Below are 17410 nucleotides of genomic sequence, written 5' to 3' on the forward strand. Positions count from 1 at the left end.
TCGTTTGTTTAAGCTGTTGTAAAATACCCAAACTTTATTTGGCAAGTATAGGCTGCTCTTTTCTGCCACGTTTATAAACTAATTTAATATTTCAAGAGGTATGCAAGTCAAATGCCAGCAATTACATCAGTCTACAGAGATGAACACTGTGAACTTGGCATTTTGTTTAGTCAATTAGATTAAATGAATTGTTTAATTTTGGAGGTTCCCATCTGATTCAGTAGCCACATTCGGGGAGAAATGTTGTTTTCACCATACATACAAAAAAAGTTAGGAAGTCTGTAATCTTGTGACAATTTCAAAAGTAGTAGGTATTATGAAAGTAAACTACAATTACAAGGATTCAAAAAAAAAAAAAGCTACACAAAAGGAAAAAAAAAACAACCTCACTACATTATTCAGTGCAGAAAGCATGATAGCATGATGAGGCCAAAATTATCATTATTTGAATATTCTTTTCTCCTCAAACATCTTTTGGTTATTAATGTCAATGTTCACTCGGAATAGTACAATCTGTAATTTCACTTTGTACTGGCAATTTGTTCCACGCTGCTTTTCTAATATTAAAATAACAACCACATGCAATTTCAGGGTTAACATATTTCCAAGCAGTCCTGTGTTGGCTGGAACTATCTTCAGTTTTGAATTACTATCCTTGGTATTCACAACCGCTGCCAATAGCCTTCGTTGCCAGATGAACTGTTTTTGCTAAAATTGAAGAAAAACAGCATTGCCTGCCAGAAGGGGACGCTATGCACAGCTAGCAGAAAGCTGCCTTATTTTCAGCTAAGACTCCCTTCTTCCAGCAGGAGCTGGGGCCAGCAAGACTGCATGCAACCAAAGAAGCCAGGAAGGATATACTATATTCTTACAGCGTTCCCACTGAAGACAGTGACTGACAAATGGATGCAATCCAGTTAATAAGCCCTACCTGCTAGGTGCTGGTTTTAAATAGAAATGGAAACAGAAATGAATAATGAAGACAGAGGAACCCAGAGAGGTGCAGAAAGTGATAGAAGAGCATGAATACACAGAGCCATATATACAGCCTCTTTTTGTGTACTTCCAGACAGCATGAAAAGAAAACAGTTCAGAAATTAGACACAATTGAGTAAGAAAGAATTCATGTTCTTCATTACGTTTTCTGGTGTACCTTTTCTCCAGGAAAAGTACTCCTCCATCAGTCTTTTCTTAAAGTGCATAAGGAAGAAATTAAATTACCTTTTGACCTATCCTAGAGATCTTGATCCTAGCTGTCTTAGTGGTCTTTGTCTTGGCCTCCACAAGACAAACTTGCTATTTCACTTGCCCAAGTTGAGAAAAAAGAAAAAAAAAACAACACCACAACTGAACAAATACAGAACAAGACCAACATTTCCCATAGTTTCTAAAATCTGAATTTCAAGGAAGAAGTCAATTGTATCATAAGTCGATCATATCCTTAACAGCCTATTCATGTCATTGCAGCATCTTTCATTGGCATTACAAGCTTGAATCATTTTGTACATATGTGAGGGACAAAGGTGGAAAGCAGGGATCTGGCAAAAACACACGAAAAATAGGATTATTTTCAGTACCTACAGTTTTCCTGATTGGCTGCCAGAACCTCCTGATCAAAATATGAGTATTTAGAGCACAAAATAAGTATCCAGCATGAATATATGAATTGAGCATACCTCCAAAATCAGTTTTCACCTTGTACCCTAGTGGATCCAATTTTCTTATACCTTACATAGATGCTAAGGTGTATCTGATCATCCTTGCCACTCTTTAACACTTTATCTATTTTTTTTTTTAATTTAAAATACAGTAGGAAGATGCAGCACATGGGAAAACAAGACAGTCAAATAGGAACACACTGTCTTCTGCCTGAAGATGCTGAATAACAAAACAGGATTTTCACACAGGTGTCTGCAGTAACTCCAAAATCCACCTTCTCACTGGTAGTAGCCAATTTAGATCCAATAAAAAACAAACAAATCAAATCTTTAATTCGCACCACTACCACATGCATTATTTCGCATTTATGTGTACTGGATTTCTTTGTCATTTTATTGCTTACTGCTCACTTTTAAGGTATTGTTCTGCAGTGTTTTAGTGTTGGTATCTTCAGTATCTGGCAATTTTGGATTATCAAGCTCTGTCAAATTCATTCTCTTTCTCTGAATCATTTCTAGCACTGATCCCCATAAAATGCTACTGCTAATGTTCCAACACCATGATAGCTAGCCACATATTCTTCTCTTCTAGTTACCATGTCTTAACTCTGTTATAAAAACAAACAAACTTCCTTCTATTGATCACAAGCTTTCCCTTCCCTTCCCTTCCTAAACAGAGGCCTTGGTGAAAGAGGGCCAAGAGCTGTTTGGAAATTTAAGATGAGACAGTGACTCACTGGGCAATATCCATTTTATCTATTGATTTCTCCAAAGAACTCCCATTGATTTGCAGGGCATTACTTTCGTTTTCTAAAGGTACAATTATTCTGCCTCATCCTACTCACCCACATGTTCACTAAATCCATTGTTTAATAAAAGTGCCAATGAGTCTGTCCAGCACTGAAGTCATGTTTACATTAGTATTACATTCCCAGAACAGACTTTATACATATTCTTTGTAAGCAGGAGGCAACCGTGGGGGAAATAAGGTTTTACACACAAAAGCAATCAATTAGAATAAAGAGTCATAGCAGCTGCAGTCACCATTCTGAATTAATTAGTTTCCAAGTGACTATAAAGAGATTTACAGTAGGTCTCCAATTTCTACCCTCCTCCCTTCCTCACACTCCCCCCTCATTCCACCGACTAAGAGGAAAGGAGAATAAAACTTTTACTACATTATTCATGAAAAAAAAGTCAACTGTGAAGAATAATACATATAATTTCTGTTTTAAAATTCTTCAAGAGACAGGAGTCCCAAAAAGGACAGCTGATTGAGGGGACTGAACCAGTTTAGTACAGCTCCAACACACTGACTACGTAGACTCAATGTTTACTGGAGATATTCTTCTTAGCTGCTCCAAAATTAATTGAACTACTAAGACAGACTGGTATACAGCAAGGGGTTGACTAGAAATGATTTACAGATGGTCCTCTCGTAACGACCATAGTATTTGGTGTACTCATGTACACCACAGCATGGGATGGGCAAAATGTAAAGAAAACATATGTAGTGCTTACACACTTTCTTTTCTCAGATTCAGATGAGTTATGGAAAAAGCATAACAAAAAAGGCCCAAGGTAGTGAGCTACAGTGAAATACATGAGATGATGGAAGAAATTAACAACAGAAGAAATATACATTTGGAATACGCAGACATGTTTTCACAATGAGCACAGGAACATGCGGACACTTCTGTAGTTATTTTGAGTAACAATAACTAAGTGTTTTGGTTTGCTGTCACTGCTCAATTTTCATATAAATTAAGTCATATGGGTTGCATTATTATTTTTTGTTTGTTTTTTTGTACTACTGCAAAGGTTGCATCTTCACTAAAACAAGCAATAAAATTACTTATGCAGGACTTAGAAAAGATGAAGTCTCATCTGCAAGACATATTTTTAAAAAAGTGAAAATAGCTTATTTTGCATCCTTACCAAAAAAAAAAAAAGTAAAATTCTTACACAAGACTTGAGGAAAAAGCTTCATCTGCAAGCCATACTTTTAAGATAGTTGACAACCTTTATTTAGAACTTACTTTAATATTTTCCTTAAGTTGTCTCAAATCCAACAAAATGCTTGCCTTTGTGATCTGTTTTCACTTTGTAACTGAGAATCTAGTGTGCATAAGAATAAAAGCACATAACTGCTTCTATTTAAGTATCTCATCAATGATAAAGGCTTGAAAATGAAGGTGGTGATATATTTAATGTCTTTTACAGTTAAGAAATACAGACCATCTTTTTATGCAGTCCAAAGCAGTATTCGGTGTAAAAAAAATCGTTACTTCTGTTATCATAATGCAATAAAACAGTAGGAATGGTTGTCATTTTTTTTCTCATCCCAGCTTGAAATTGTACAGGATAACCCTTTTCCCCCACATTTTTCTCTCCTTTTTTTTTTTTTTTTTTTTTTAATAAACTCTAAGTATTTGTTAATGCTTGCCATCCAGAAAAACACACAAACTAACAAAAAAAAAAACAGCCAACACACCACAACTACCACAAAAACCCAACAACCACCATATAAGTTTTCTCTGTCAAAATTGTTAAGTTTGCTTAGTTAAGACATCTTGCCACCTGGAAAGTAAAACACAACAGCTATTTCTAGACTGACTCAGGAAAGCAGTTCTCTTAAACATGAGATTTCTCATTGTAGCATAAACATGAAGTAATGTATCACTGAAAATAATATCAATTGCCATGAAGTTTAAGAACAGAACAAAGTTTTCGATTATACCAACCTACCTTCTTGCTGTTTTAAGGATCAGGAAAAAGGGGTAGGTAGCAATACTCAGGAAAAGTGGGTACTACTGAAGAGCCATGGTTAAGTAGTGTCTTTACAAAGTATTCCCTTTTTCATATTCTCAGTTCTCAGGAATATCAAGAGCCAATCCTCAAGCCACATTAACTCTGGGAAAAAGGAATCCCAATAGACAGTTGTTCAACTCATCACTCTTCTCTATACTTTTACTCCACCTCAGCCATATTTTTAATCAAAACAAATGTTTTCATTTAAAAAAAAAAGAAAAAAAGCGTTGTTATCATTTGCTTCTTAGGACAAGCATTAGGACAAGTATTAGGACAATACATAGAATCACACAATCATTTGGGTAAGAGAAGAGCTTCAAGTTCTTCAAATCCAACCATCTCCCAGACCTACCAAGTCTCATCTCTACACCATGCCCTTTAGTGTTATGATTCGCATATCCCTTACATACCTCCAGGGATGGGGACACCGCCCCTGGGCAACCCACTCCAATGCTTGACCACTCTCTCTGTGAAGAAGTTTGTCCTCATATCCAATCTAAACCCCTCTGGCACAACTTGAGATCACGCCCTATCACTTGTCACCCCAAAAAAGAGACCAACACTCTTGTTACAACACCTTGCTCTGTATTCTAACGTCAATGTAGTGTTTCTTAATTTCAGAAAGAGAAGGAAAAAAATTCATTTGTAAAAGAATTTGTTTAATATCAGAAATTTGTAGCACTTTTGAATGCTCAATAACTTATTGAGGAACTATCTCCAGAAGAATTTCACAGAAGAGGAATTCCATGGAACTTCATAAAGAGAATAAAGAGTATCAGTGAGAACATTCAATGACATATCATCTCACATATCACAGTCAGAAAGGTAAGTTGGAGAGAGAACACACTGCAGAAGTAAAGGTTCGGGTTTTGTCTCTTTCAAGTTACAGCAAACAACACTTATACAGTCTAAACCAATGTCCAAGATACTTTAATAGTCATATAAAATATTCAAATACAGAAATACATGATGGTTGCTTCCCGATCTCCAGTCATGAGACACTGATTGCCACACAAACCTCTCTGCTATTTTTGCATGGCAAAAGGCCATTTGTTTACCCCTTATCTGAAACAAGTTGACTTGCTGGTAATACCAGTTCAATAGTACGAACCGGGACAGAACAGAAAGTCCGCAAGTTTATCCATTACAGCAGTATCAAATACCATTGCCTACCCACGTGCAGGTACAGTAGTACTGCACACTGTATATTTTCAAGCACTTTGTCTACCTGCTTGTATTCAATATTGATTATGATGCTCTTCTACACACTCTTTGCAAGGTAAATGTATGATATTGTATGGTTATTTGTGCACATAAGCATGCAACTCTATTGACTTATTCCTAAAGATATGTTTAATGTGGAAAAAGAACAGCTGACAGGATGACATAGCTTTCACACCCAACAAAAGCTAAAATATTTCACTGTACATTTACATTTTTACCGCTCTTATCTTTAAAATCCCTCCTGCTTAGGACTGCATAATGATATGATTATGTAGATTGGAAGAGACCTCCAGATCTAGTCCAACCTTCTTCCCAAACCAGCTCCAGAGAAGATGACTGCTCAGAGCCCTTGAATTCTGAACACCTCCAGTGGCTAAGATCCCACATTCAGGTTGCGACTCAAGCCTATTGCTCACCATTCTCCCACTGGATACCTCTAAGAAAAGCCTGGCTTACCTCCTAGGCTATAGTAGGTAGTTGCAGACAGCAATAAGGCTTCCCCTTAGCTTTTTTTTCCCTGAAGAGTGAACACAGTTCTCTCCTTGTACCTGCCAGCTATACACTCTTCCTAATGCAGCTCACAATGCCGTCAATGTTCCTTGCCACAGAGGCACTTTTGCATGTCATGTTCAATTTCTTGTCCACCAGGGTGCCGAGGTCCTTCTCCACAAAGCTGCTTTCTAGCCAACTGGTATCCAGTCTCTAATTTTGCATGGAGCTATTCCATGCCGAACACAAGACTACATTTTTGCCTTTCTTGAACATGTGGCTCCTCTCAATGAGCTCATTCCTCTACCCTGTACAAATCACCCCAAATAGCAGCCCTGCCTTCATACATATCATTTACACTCCCCAGTTTGGCATCATCCTTGAACCTGCTGAGCGTAAAGCTCCTACCACCATTTAGGATGTTACTATAACACTAGCCAGTACCGGTAGTAGCATAGCTCCTTAGCAGACACCACTTGTAACCAGCAACCAGCTGGCATGTCCCAGCACTGATTGCACCACTTTGAACATGACAGACCAGACAGGTTTCCACCCAGTCTTATTGCCGGTTGCCAACTCATCCCTCTCCACAGAATCACAAAATTGTAGATGTTGAAAGGGAAACTCTGGAGCTCTGGTCCAACTACAGGTTGGACCTCTGCTGTCCAGTCTTCCTGCTCAAGTAAATCAACCAGAAAACATTCCTCAGGGCTACGTTCAGATGGGTTTTGAGTATTTCCAAGGATGGAGATTTTACAGACTCTTTGGTCAACCTGATTTAGTTAGTGCTTGATAGTTCTCACAGAGAAAAACTTTCCTCCTAAATTTAAACCAAATTTCTTGTATTTCAGTTTGTCTTTCTCTTCTCCAGGCTGAACAGTCCCAACTCTCCCAGCTGCTTCTTGGTGCTACGGTCCATTAATCATTTTCATGGCCCACCTCTCAACTTGCTCCAGGATGTCCGTATCTTTTGTGTACTGGGGAGCCCAGAACAGAACTGAGCACTTTGATGTGTCTGACCAACGGTGCGTAAAGAATCATAAAATAGCTTGGGTTGGATCTTCTGTTCTCCTAAAGTCTAGGGTTGGATCTTGCTTTTTTTCCCCCTTATTCCCTTCTCTCAGAATCCAGAACTCCACCATCACATAGTGACTGCAAAGGAGGCTACCCTAACCTTCATATTCCTGACCAGTTCTTTCCTGTTTCTATACACCCAGTCTGGCAGAGAATCTCTTTTCATCAGATTCTCAATCACCTGTGTTAGAAAGCAATAATCAACACTGTCTGTGTGCATCTACATTCTCCCAAGCAGTCTGTCCTTGTTTCCACTTTTGGTGGACTTGTGTGTGTGTGTTTGGGATCAGTTATGAGCTTGCTGTTCATCCATGCTGTCTTCTGCATTATGTTAGGTGTTTTCTACTTGAAAGAGCTTTCCATTTCAGTCATGACAAAACTAGAGGTATCGGTTAAGTTAATACTCAGTTTTTACAGCAAATATAACCTGTCTTATAAGGGCATACATTAAGCAGAAGAGCAAAGCAATGCTATAATGTGCTGTGATGAACTCTAGGAGTATAATTCAGTGTTTCCTAAAATTGCCTGATACGTTGCACATGTATGCCTTAAGTAATGTGCACATGGGTCCATCCATCACTCAAAGCACCAAATTTCCTGTATTACTGCAGAGAAGCACATCATGCATTCCTAACAAGTGAGACACTTGCCAAAGCATGGACTCGCACTACTCTACTGAAGCAGAGCTGAAGGACTTCAAGTTCTACCCTTTCCCCCTTCACTGCAATGGTCTGAAAGTGGCATCTGGCCCATGCCATTGTGAAAGCGAGACCCTCCTGTTTTTCCTTAAGAAGCAACAAGGACCCCTCCTAAACTGATTATACATTAGAGTTTAAGAGTTTCCCACTACTCTTTCAGAAACCTTTAGAGGTTAAAGATTTTGTAATGTTAATATGAAAGTCTGCTATCTATTATGAAATAAAATATGCAAGATTTGTTGGAAACATATGCTGGGAGATAAAACAAAAAGCAAAACTGCAAAAAGGTACTCTAGTCCTCATTCTTACCTAAGACAATATTACAGTGAGATATTAACTGAGAGCAAGGCTACATAAGATGAAAATATTAACTAAATAGGGAAACACTACTGTTTTAAAAAAGGAAAAAAAAAAAGGCTTTTTGAAAAAGCCTGACATTTCAGGATACAAAAATTCCATTCAAAAAGTCAGTACTAAAAGCAAAATATATTACACTCTGTAGGCCTTTTGTTCAGGACTAGATAACTGAGGCTTTTTGACCAGGCCAGCCTTTCTCATCCACATCTCTATTACTTTCATGAAACTGGATGATTTTTGCTCCATTGCCAAAGATTATAAAAACTTCAGACTGAACTTCTACCTTTAAAAAGCAATTTGGCTTTCAAATGCCTGACTATTACTGGAGTTCATACTTCTGTTCATATTTTGTTAAAATACAAACTTAAGAAAGAATAAATTACAACAAAGTCTTATTTTTTCCTATTTCATTTGTAACAAACTCATTGTTTTACAATAAATATTGTGGTTTAAGTGTACTAGAAAAAACACAAAACATTGATGGCCATCTATACGAAGCGTTGTAAGGAGGACCTGGGGAACTACAGGCCTGTCAGCCTGAACCTGGTGCTGGAGAAGGTTAAACAGGTCCTCTTGAGTGCAATCACACAGCACATGTGGGACAACCTGGGCATCAGGCTCAGTCAGCATGAACTCATGAAAGGCAAGTCCTGCCTGACCAACCTCATTTTCTATGACCAGGTGACCTACCTCGTGGATGAGGGAAAGGCTGTTGACATAGACTACCTAGACTTCAGCGAGGCCTTTGACACGCTCTCCCACAGTATTCTCCTGGAGCAGCTGGCAGCCCATGGCTTGGACAGCTACACTCTGGGCTGGGGTAAAAACTGACTGGACGGATGGGCCCAGAAAGTGGTGGTGAATGGAGTGAAATCCAGCTGGTGACTGGTCACCAGTGGTGTTCCCCAGCGGTTGGTGTTGGGGCTCATCTTCTTTAATATCTGTATTGATGATTTGGATGAGGGAAATGAGTACACCCTCAGTAAGTCTGCAGACAACACCAAGCTGGGGGGAAGCGTCAACCTGCCAGAGGGTAGGAAGACCCTGTGGAGGGACCTGGACAAGATGGGTTGATGGGCAGAGGCCAATGGGATGAGGTTCAACGTGGCTAAGTGCCAGATCCTGCACTTTGGCCACAACAACCCCAAGCAGTGCTACAGGCTTGGGGAAGAGTGGCTGGAAGGATGTGCAGAGATAAAGGATCTGGTCGATGCTCACCTGAACATGAGTCAGCTGTGTGCCCAGGTAGCCATGAAGACCAACAGCATCCTGACACAATGGCTTGTGTCAGGACCAGTGCAGCCAGAAGGAGCAGGGAGGTGATCATCCCCCTGTACTCTGCTCTGGTGAGGCCTCACCTTGAGTGCTGTGTTCACCTTTGGGCCCTTCAGTACAAGAAGGACATCGAGGGCCTGGAGCATGTCCAGAGAAGAGCTAAGAAGCTGGTGAAAGGAACACAAGTTCTATGAGGAGCAGCTGAGGGGACTGGGGCTGTTTAGTCTGGAGAAGAGAAGGCTCAGGGGAGACCTTACTGCTCTCTGCAACTACCTGAAAGGAAGGTGTGGGGAGCTGGGGATCAGCCTCTTCTCAGGTAACTGGTGATAGGACTAGAGGGAACGGCCTCAAGTTGTGCCAGGGGAGATTCAGGTTGGAAATGAGGAGACATTTCTTCTCAGAAAGAGCAGTCAGGCACTGGAACAGGTTGCCCAGGGAGGTGGTGGAGTCACCGTCCTTGCGGGTGTTTAAGGAAAGGTTGGATGTGGTGCTTAGGAACATGGTTTTATTACTGGTAGGGTGATGGTTGGACCATATGATCTTGGAGGTCTTTTCCAACCTTAACGATTCTGTGAATATCAAATTATTTGTTTCTTCAGGACTAATTTTCAGGATAGAGAATGCATAAGCATCTATTTACAAGCAATTTAATAATAGTTGTAATCAACTGCTGCTCTTTTCTAACAACTGGAAGATAATTTCCTTTCAATCTTATCAAATAACCTTTTGCCCATGTATCACTAATTCTTCAAACGGAATATTGCAATAGCAACAGGTGCCATAATAACAGTATTCCCTGTGAGGTATATGCTAGTACTAAATACACAGTAAAGCAACTACATCAAGTTACATTAAGATCTAATTTCAGAAGAAAAATGTAAACAGTTCAAAGTAAGTTGCCCACTGCTAATAATTTGCTAGACCATCAATCATAATTCTGCAAAAGATGCTTAAAAAATACTACAGCTTCATAAATAGGGTAAGAAATACTCTATGATTGATAGTAAACCCACTCTGGCAGTATCATCCAACCTGAAAATTAAAGAAAATCCTGTACATACATACAATTTTCTCTTTCAAAAAAGTGAAATCACAGTTGAAAGACTAGAAAGATCATACTGTTCTTCCCTCCCCAACCCCCCCCATCTTTCATGAATTGTTAAATAAATATTTTGTATGGTTTTGGCAAAAGAAATTCTGAAGAACTCAAAAAACAGTGTTTTACTCCAATAGCTTTGAGAACTCCTGCAAACAATTAACTCAGTCCTGCAACCACGTAGCTAGAATTTTTAACTGCTCTCCCTTCCCACAATGTATGTATCTTGTTGTGCCTGAGACATTATTACTTGTATTTGCCTATTAAGTTCTTTTAAATCTCCAGTTCTAACAATCAAACCACACAGAACTAGAAATTAAATGTCATTCTAACAATAACACAACAATATAAGTGTTTTTTTTTAATGCAGCCCAGCACCAAAATTTCTTACATTTTCAATATATGCAGTACTGTCAATGAATGAATATGTAGAATTTTTAAAAAGTATACACAAAAATAGATACAGTATTTAACCTGAAAAGTGAGTATCTAATTATGTCCCACCCCTAGGAATCTGTGTATTTACAGTGTAATTATGTCATCAGTGTCTTTCTGGGTGTACTTGAAGATAGGAAAAAGCATACTCAAGAGTTAGTGGTAAGGCAACAATTACCAAATGACAGCAATTATATTCCTCTCCCTGTAATATCAGATGGTAATTAGTAAAGACCCAAGCTAGAAAGAGAAGTTAAGATCTTTAATTGAAAGCTCACTTTTATATCATTCTAAAAGAACTGTAGCCCTCAGAAGTACTCCTGAGCTACACGCAATTGCTAACAGCACAAGAGCCATTAGGAAATTTTCTTTTTCCTCGTTATTGTTGTTATAGTCCAGATGAAAGATAACACCTCCTCCAAGTCAGTGAAAAGGTTTCTTGGTTTAATGGTAGAGGAATGTATAAATATAATTCTTAGAAAGACAAAGAATTCTCCCTCACTGGTATTTCAACCCCTCAGCTTTTTATTTTTTTCCCTCAGAAAAATTTAAGTTATTGCGTTAAAAACTTTAACAACACAGACAAATGTGTCAAGCTCCCAGTGTTTCAGTCTTTCTTCCCACAGCTGGAAACAAATTCTTTTTGAAATGGAACTCTACTCTTACTCCTTCTGAGAACATCAGCATAACTTAAGTCCTTCACAAATGACACTGTCCGCACTGTCTTTGCCAGCAGTTCCCATAAAGTGCTATAAGCTGGTGGTTTTTTTTTTTTTCCTCCTGGATATGTGGGAGGGGAAAGATGTTCCTGATGTCTTCTTGACTGATGAAAGAAAAATGTGTATGTATAAAGTGTACTCTCTTTGGCAACGGTGTGAAAAACTCAGAAGAAAAATTATACTATTTTCCTTCTCTGGGATTTTCAAAGATGTATTTTTTTTCCAATCTTCAGAAACCCTTCATAGCTTTTGCAACTATTAAAGAAGTTCTATATGCTCTAAGTAGTCATCTCAAATAATCTTTTATCCATATATACACATGCTGTCAGATTCTGGTGTAACATCCGCTTTCTGGCTGCAAGCCGCTTTGGCCAGAGTAAGTATTTTTTTTTTTTGGTTGTCTTTTTCTCTAGATTTACAGCTCAGTATACTCCTTAAGCATAAACATTCAGTAAGAGAGAAGGTAGAGATTTTTCTTACATAAAATGATGAATGAGTAGAATTTTGTGGACTATTTCTGTTAATTATAAGGAATACAACCACTTTTTACTTTCTGGACACACTGTCGGTTTCAAAAGAATTTGCATCTCCTCTGATAAGTGCTTGGGATCCACACATCAAAACTGCTGAACTAGTCTGGGTAACACAAACCTGCTTTAAGTTAAAACTTGGTAGACTATTAATCAATGTTCCTTATTAACCATTTCTATTCTGTCTTTCTTTCCTAAAAATGAGAAAATACCATATCATGTTATGTGAAGAGTTATTTTGAAAACATCGATCATAGGATCAGTAACTTAAAAGAAAGGTTGCTGGGTGTGATGTTTCACTGGTAACGAAACGCCCACTATGACAGAGAATTTCAACGATTTATGTGAAAGCTGTCTTGTTTCTCCACTATGGTGAATGAGGAAAATTTCTATGCCAACTCTGAAAAGATCTCAGTCTAGAAATCAAAAGCGGTGAAAAAATATGTAAGCAACTAGTGCCTTTTAGGCTGTGATTCATAAGAAAAGAACAAAAATCTTCATTTCATCTAAGAAACAAATGTACTCTAGAGCCATAAGTGTCTACTTATTCTTTTTAAAAGATGAAAAAACAAACCAAACAACAACAAAGACATCCAGGAGAAGCAACCTTTTTTGCTATTAAAATACTACCAATATAATATGGGCACTTTTAACACAATAAAGACCACTAACAGCATGATTTCAGGTAACTGAGATCATTTAATAGCTGTTTGCCTGGGAAGTGGGAGAACTTTTCTTCCTTCTCAGCTGCTCACTTGGAAGTCTCCTCCCTCTCCATAAACTATTTCAAAGCAAGCTTTGTTTGCCTTTAGCTCTCCAAATTACAAATCTACCCTCCCTCAACAATCAGTCTTCAAGCACTTACAAGTCCTGCACTCAGGAAACTTATGTAGCATTAGTAAATCACTACTGACAGCTGAGGTTCTCCCTTAATTCCACATGGCTCATTCTCTGCTTGACCAAACAACAACCTCACAATGAAAGGTCTTTTTCAAAACAGTGTTTCACAGTACTAGTAACAGAACCAGCCTTTTATCTCAAGGCACCTCTGGTTACAAGCCTGGTTACCCTTCCAGGGAAATGGACAGGCAGTCCAGGAAGGTAACTCAGTCCATTCCACATCTGATTCTTTCTGGAGATATTTCTGTAACCATTTATGACACAGAAACCAAAAAGCACTGAGGTTTTTTAACTGACATTGCAAACTACCTAGAATCAGGTCGGGTAAGTCTAACTGCTGTTGTTCACTGCAGGTGTATGGTGAAAAAAGCAGACACAACCAATAAGCTTACACCAACAGAAACATCTCTAATGTACATGGTCAATACAGTCTGAAGTACAGGCAGCCTTCAAGACGTCTGTGTGAGCCAATCCCGGAAGTAAAAGCACTATGAAGACAAAGAAACACTTCTGTTGCTTGACTACTGCTTAACACTATAGTACAGTGATAACACTTTCCTTTCCCCCTTTATTTATTTGTGGAGACTCTTTTTCAAATACTATGCTAAAAAACTCTGTGATTCCACCTGACAAATCTGGTATAAAGCAATTCTTAATGGTCAATGAAGCCTTTTCATTTGTCAGCTTTTTTGAAGACCAGGATGAAAAATAAATAAATAGGTAAGGGCAATTGTTACTGTTACCAGGAAAAACAAAACAAAAACAAACCATCAAACAAAACCTCTGTAATTTAATATGAAAACAGCTTTCTTGGCCTATAACCTTGTGCTCAAACCTCATGAGTAGAATATATACCTCCTGTTAACAAAAAATTGTTAGCATTACCTGCTAAAATTGAGATATAAGTAGTACAGAACATTGTCAAGTTAAAAGATACCAAAACAGCAACGGACAGCAAGCTGGAAGATGAAAAAGGCACGAATCAAGGACTACCAGTCCCTTGCAGCTACAATTTCAAAAACTAGTACAGAACTTTAAAGATGAAAGTAGTACGCTACTGGCATCACATTTAAAGCTACGAAAACTGACAACAATGATACTATGGTCAGGCACATAAAGCACCATTTGCACTTCTAAGTGGCATGAGAAGTTTAATTCCTGCACTTTAACTGTCACAGTAGAAACTTCAAGCACGATTCATTTCTAAACAGATTCAAGTTTTGTTTGGCAAGCTTAAGACCCAAATTGTCTTAACACCTTGACAGATGCACCAAACAAACACAGAAATATGGAAATGTTCATAATTTTCCAGCTGTGTTACAGTAATGGCCAAGCTGACTTTGGAAATACTTCAGCTAAGTTTCAGTAATGCAGTCCTAGAAAACAAAGCTTTTAATTGTTAAAATTAATTCATTTTAATATTTAAATATCTAATTATGGTATTACCTTCATAGCATGGATTTCTTCTATTAATCTCTCAACTCGTTTTTGGTTCTTTAATTTGAGGTCTTCTGAACCCCTGTAAATGAAGTCTGTCTTTATTAAAAAAATCTGTCTTTTCTTCACTTTTTTCTTCCAATATGGTGATACTAAGTAGCAAACTAAAAGTATCACAAGAATGAGCATAATTCACATTCCCTTGCTGTTAAATATAAATTTTAGCAGAGTTGAGCATAATATAATGTTCCTACTGTTCAGAACAGAGGAAAACACACAAAATTTAGCAAAATAATCAGAAAGACAAATGTTATTTACTAGGAGATGGTAATTACAATTCCAAACAGTAATAAGTAGGAGACAATGTTATCTCAAATATAATTACATTTTAAGATCTGTAGTACTTAAATATAAACATTCATTGGGTGGGCCTGTTTCTTATTTTTCATGATTTGCTAGGTTTATGGGAAAACAGTATGTTCAATTTACACTTTGAACACAGTAACAGAGTTATCTTATGTCGTCTCCAGTGAGAAACATCACCAGTCACTTTGGGCCAATCTACAAATATCGTTTTAATTATCTTAATTAATATAAATTATTACAAAATAAGTATTATTTATATAACAATACATACTAAATATTTCTTTATATAAAATATTGCAGACAACTGCAGTGAGAAAATATTGAACTGCAGTGAGAAAATATTGGACAACTTACGTGCAATAGTAGAATAACCTCAAAAATCAGGTTTGATGCTTTCAAAAGCACCATAAAAAGTTGTGTTGGGATTAACTTCCAATACGCTAAATCCGTTTAATAAATTTTATCCCAATTCTACTTTACAAAACTACTTTTTAGTTGGTATTTTGATTGTATCTAAAATAAAGAAAAAGTAAGACTAATAAAACATATACATCAGAGTGCCTTCAGTTTTCTATGTAATAAATGTTTCTCCCTGTTATTTTGGAAGACATTTCAGATACTGACTCATTTATAAATACACAAACAAGAACACTGATATTTAAAACTGACTTTTTCAGCTTCAGTTTCCCAATGTGTCTGGTTAGTCTGCGAATAGTCAGGACTCGGACTTTCTTCACATCTTTTCTCATCTTCACAACCTGTCAGAAAGATGGAAGACATTATAAAGATTGTGTTCCCTGATCATCTTCCATATATAATACGTTCATTACACTGATTTAAATTTTAGAAATTAGTTCAACAAAAAAAGTTCTTGAAAACAGAGTGCATTCCCCTGCTACCCAAACCCAAGTTCAAGTGAATTCAGATTTCATTTAAAAATCCAACTGCTTCCATAAACAGAGGAAGAACAAACAGCAGTCTAAAAATGTGTCTGAGGTCTCAACAGAAGACAAGACATTCCTAACTAGCCATACTTTAATATTATTCTTTGAGCTAGACTGAGCTACATATTCGTAAAGACTCACCTTTTGCCTTCACTTTGTTTATTTTTGTCCTGGTGAAACAGCACCAGTACTTTTCCATTGTTAAATATTATGTAAAAGCATTTTGTTATGAAACATTATGAAAGATATAAGGAAAGACTCCCAAGCTAAACATTATCTGTTATAGAACAGATTTTGTGATGCAAAAATCTTTTTTATGTATTCAAATTGATTTTTGTTGAAAACAAAAACAAAGTGATTTTCAACTTGCTACACTCATTTTCAACTTTACACTGCCTACTTCCCAAAATGTATTTCAAAATAGACAGTATTAAAGAAAAATGATAGAGATGTTCTGGTCTTGCTTCTCGCACAATAAGAGGCACAGAATTGAAATTATTAGTAAAAGGTGGTACAAACAGAAAAATCTCTAGAATCTTTTGCTGTAAAGTTCCATCATGGGAAACCTTAGGCTGAGACGTTGCCTTCACAATGATGAACATTTTGAAGAGACAGGGACTTTAAAGCACTTTCATAAGTCAGTATAAGTCACAGAATCACAGAAGTGTAGGGGTTGGAAGGGACCTCAAGTGACCATTGGGTCCAACCCTCCTGCCGAAGCAGTTCCCTAGAGCAGGTTGCCCAGGTAAGCATCCAGACCGGCCTTGAATATCTTGAGAGGAGACCCCACAACCTCCCTGGGCAGCCTGTCCCAGTGCTCCGTCACCCTCACCGTGAAGAAGTTCTTTCACATGTTGGTGCAGAACTTCCTGGGCTCCATTTTGTGGCCACTGCCCCTTGTCCTGTCCCCACAAACCACTGAAAAGAGGTTGGCTAAATCCCTCTGTCTCCCACACCTCAGGTATTTATACATATTGATAAGATCCCCTCTCAGTCTTCTCTTCTCAAGGCTGAAAAAAAACTTTTGATATAACTGAATCACTATCTAAATATGAAAAAGATTTCATATCTAGATTTACAAAATATGAAATATTAAAGCATTAAAAATACATTGTTTCTGACAAAAAGCTAGATTTGTCTTAAATTCAAGCAGTATGAATATGGTTCAAAAGAAATTTTTAAAGAAGGGTAGAAAGGAGGACATGGGGAACTGTGGACCAGTAAGCATCAACTCTGTGGCTGGCAAGATCATGGAACAGGCCTTCCTGGAAGCAATGTCAAGGCACGTGCAAGACAAGGAGGTGATCTGAGACAGCCAGCACGGCTTCACCAAGGGCAAATCATGCCTGACCACTCTGGTGGCCTTCTATGATAGACTGACTGCCTCAGTTAACAAG

General features: G+C 37.8%; 1 protein-coding gene across 3 annotated transcripts in view; it reads right to left on the reverse strand.

The window, feature by feature from the left end:
* Positions 1 to 17410, reverse strand: part of SRFBP1 (serum response factor binding protein 1) — a 76918-nt gene that overhangs the window by 33961 nt on the left and 25547 nt on the right. For all 3 annotated transcript variants that reach the window (XM_068666614.1, XM_068666612.1, XM_068666613.1), the window contains exons 2-3: positions 15739 to 15827; positions 14713 to 14785 (exon numbers count right to left, since the gene is read on the reverse strand). In XM_068666614.1, the coding sequence (XP_068522715.1) occupies positions 14713 to 14785; positions 15739 to 15827 (162 nt within the window). The remainder of the gene's footprint in view (positions 1 to 14712; positions 14786 to 15738; positions 15828 to 17410) is intronic.

The sequence above is a fragment of the Anas acuta genome, chromosome Z (assembly GCF_963932015.1).
Source record: "Anas acuta chromosome Z, bAnaAcu1.1, whole genome shotgun sequence".
Classification (NCBI taxonomy): Eukaryota; Metazoa; Chordata; class Aves; order Anseriformes; family Anatidae; genus Anas; species Anas acuta.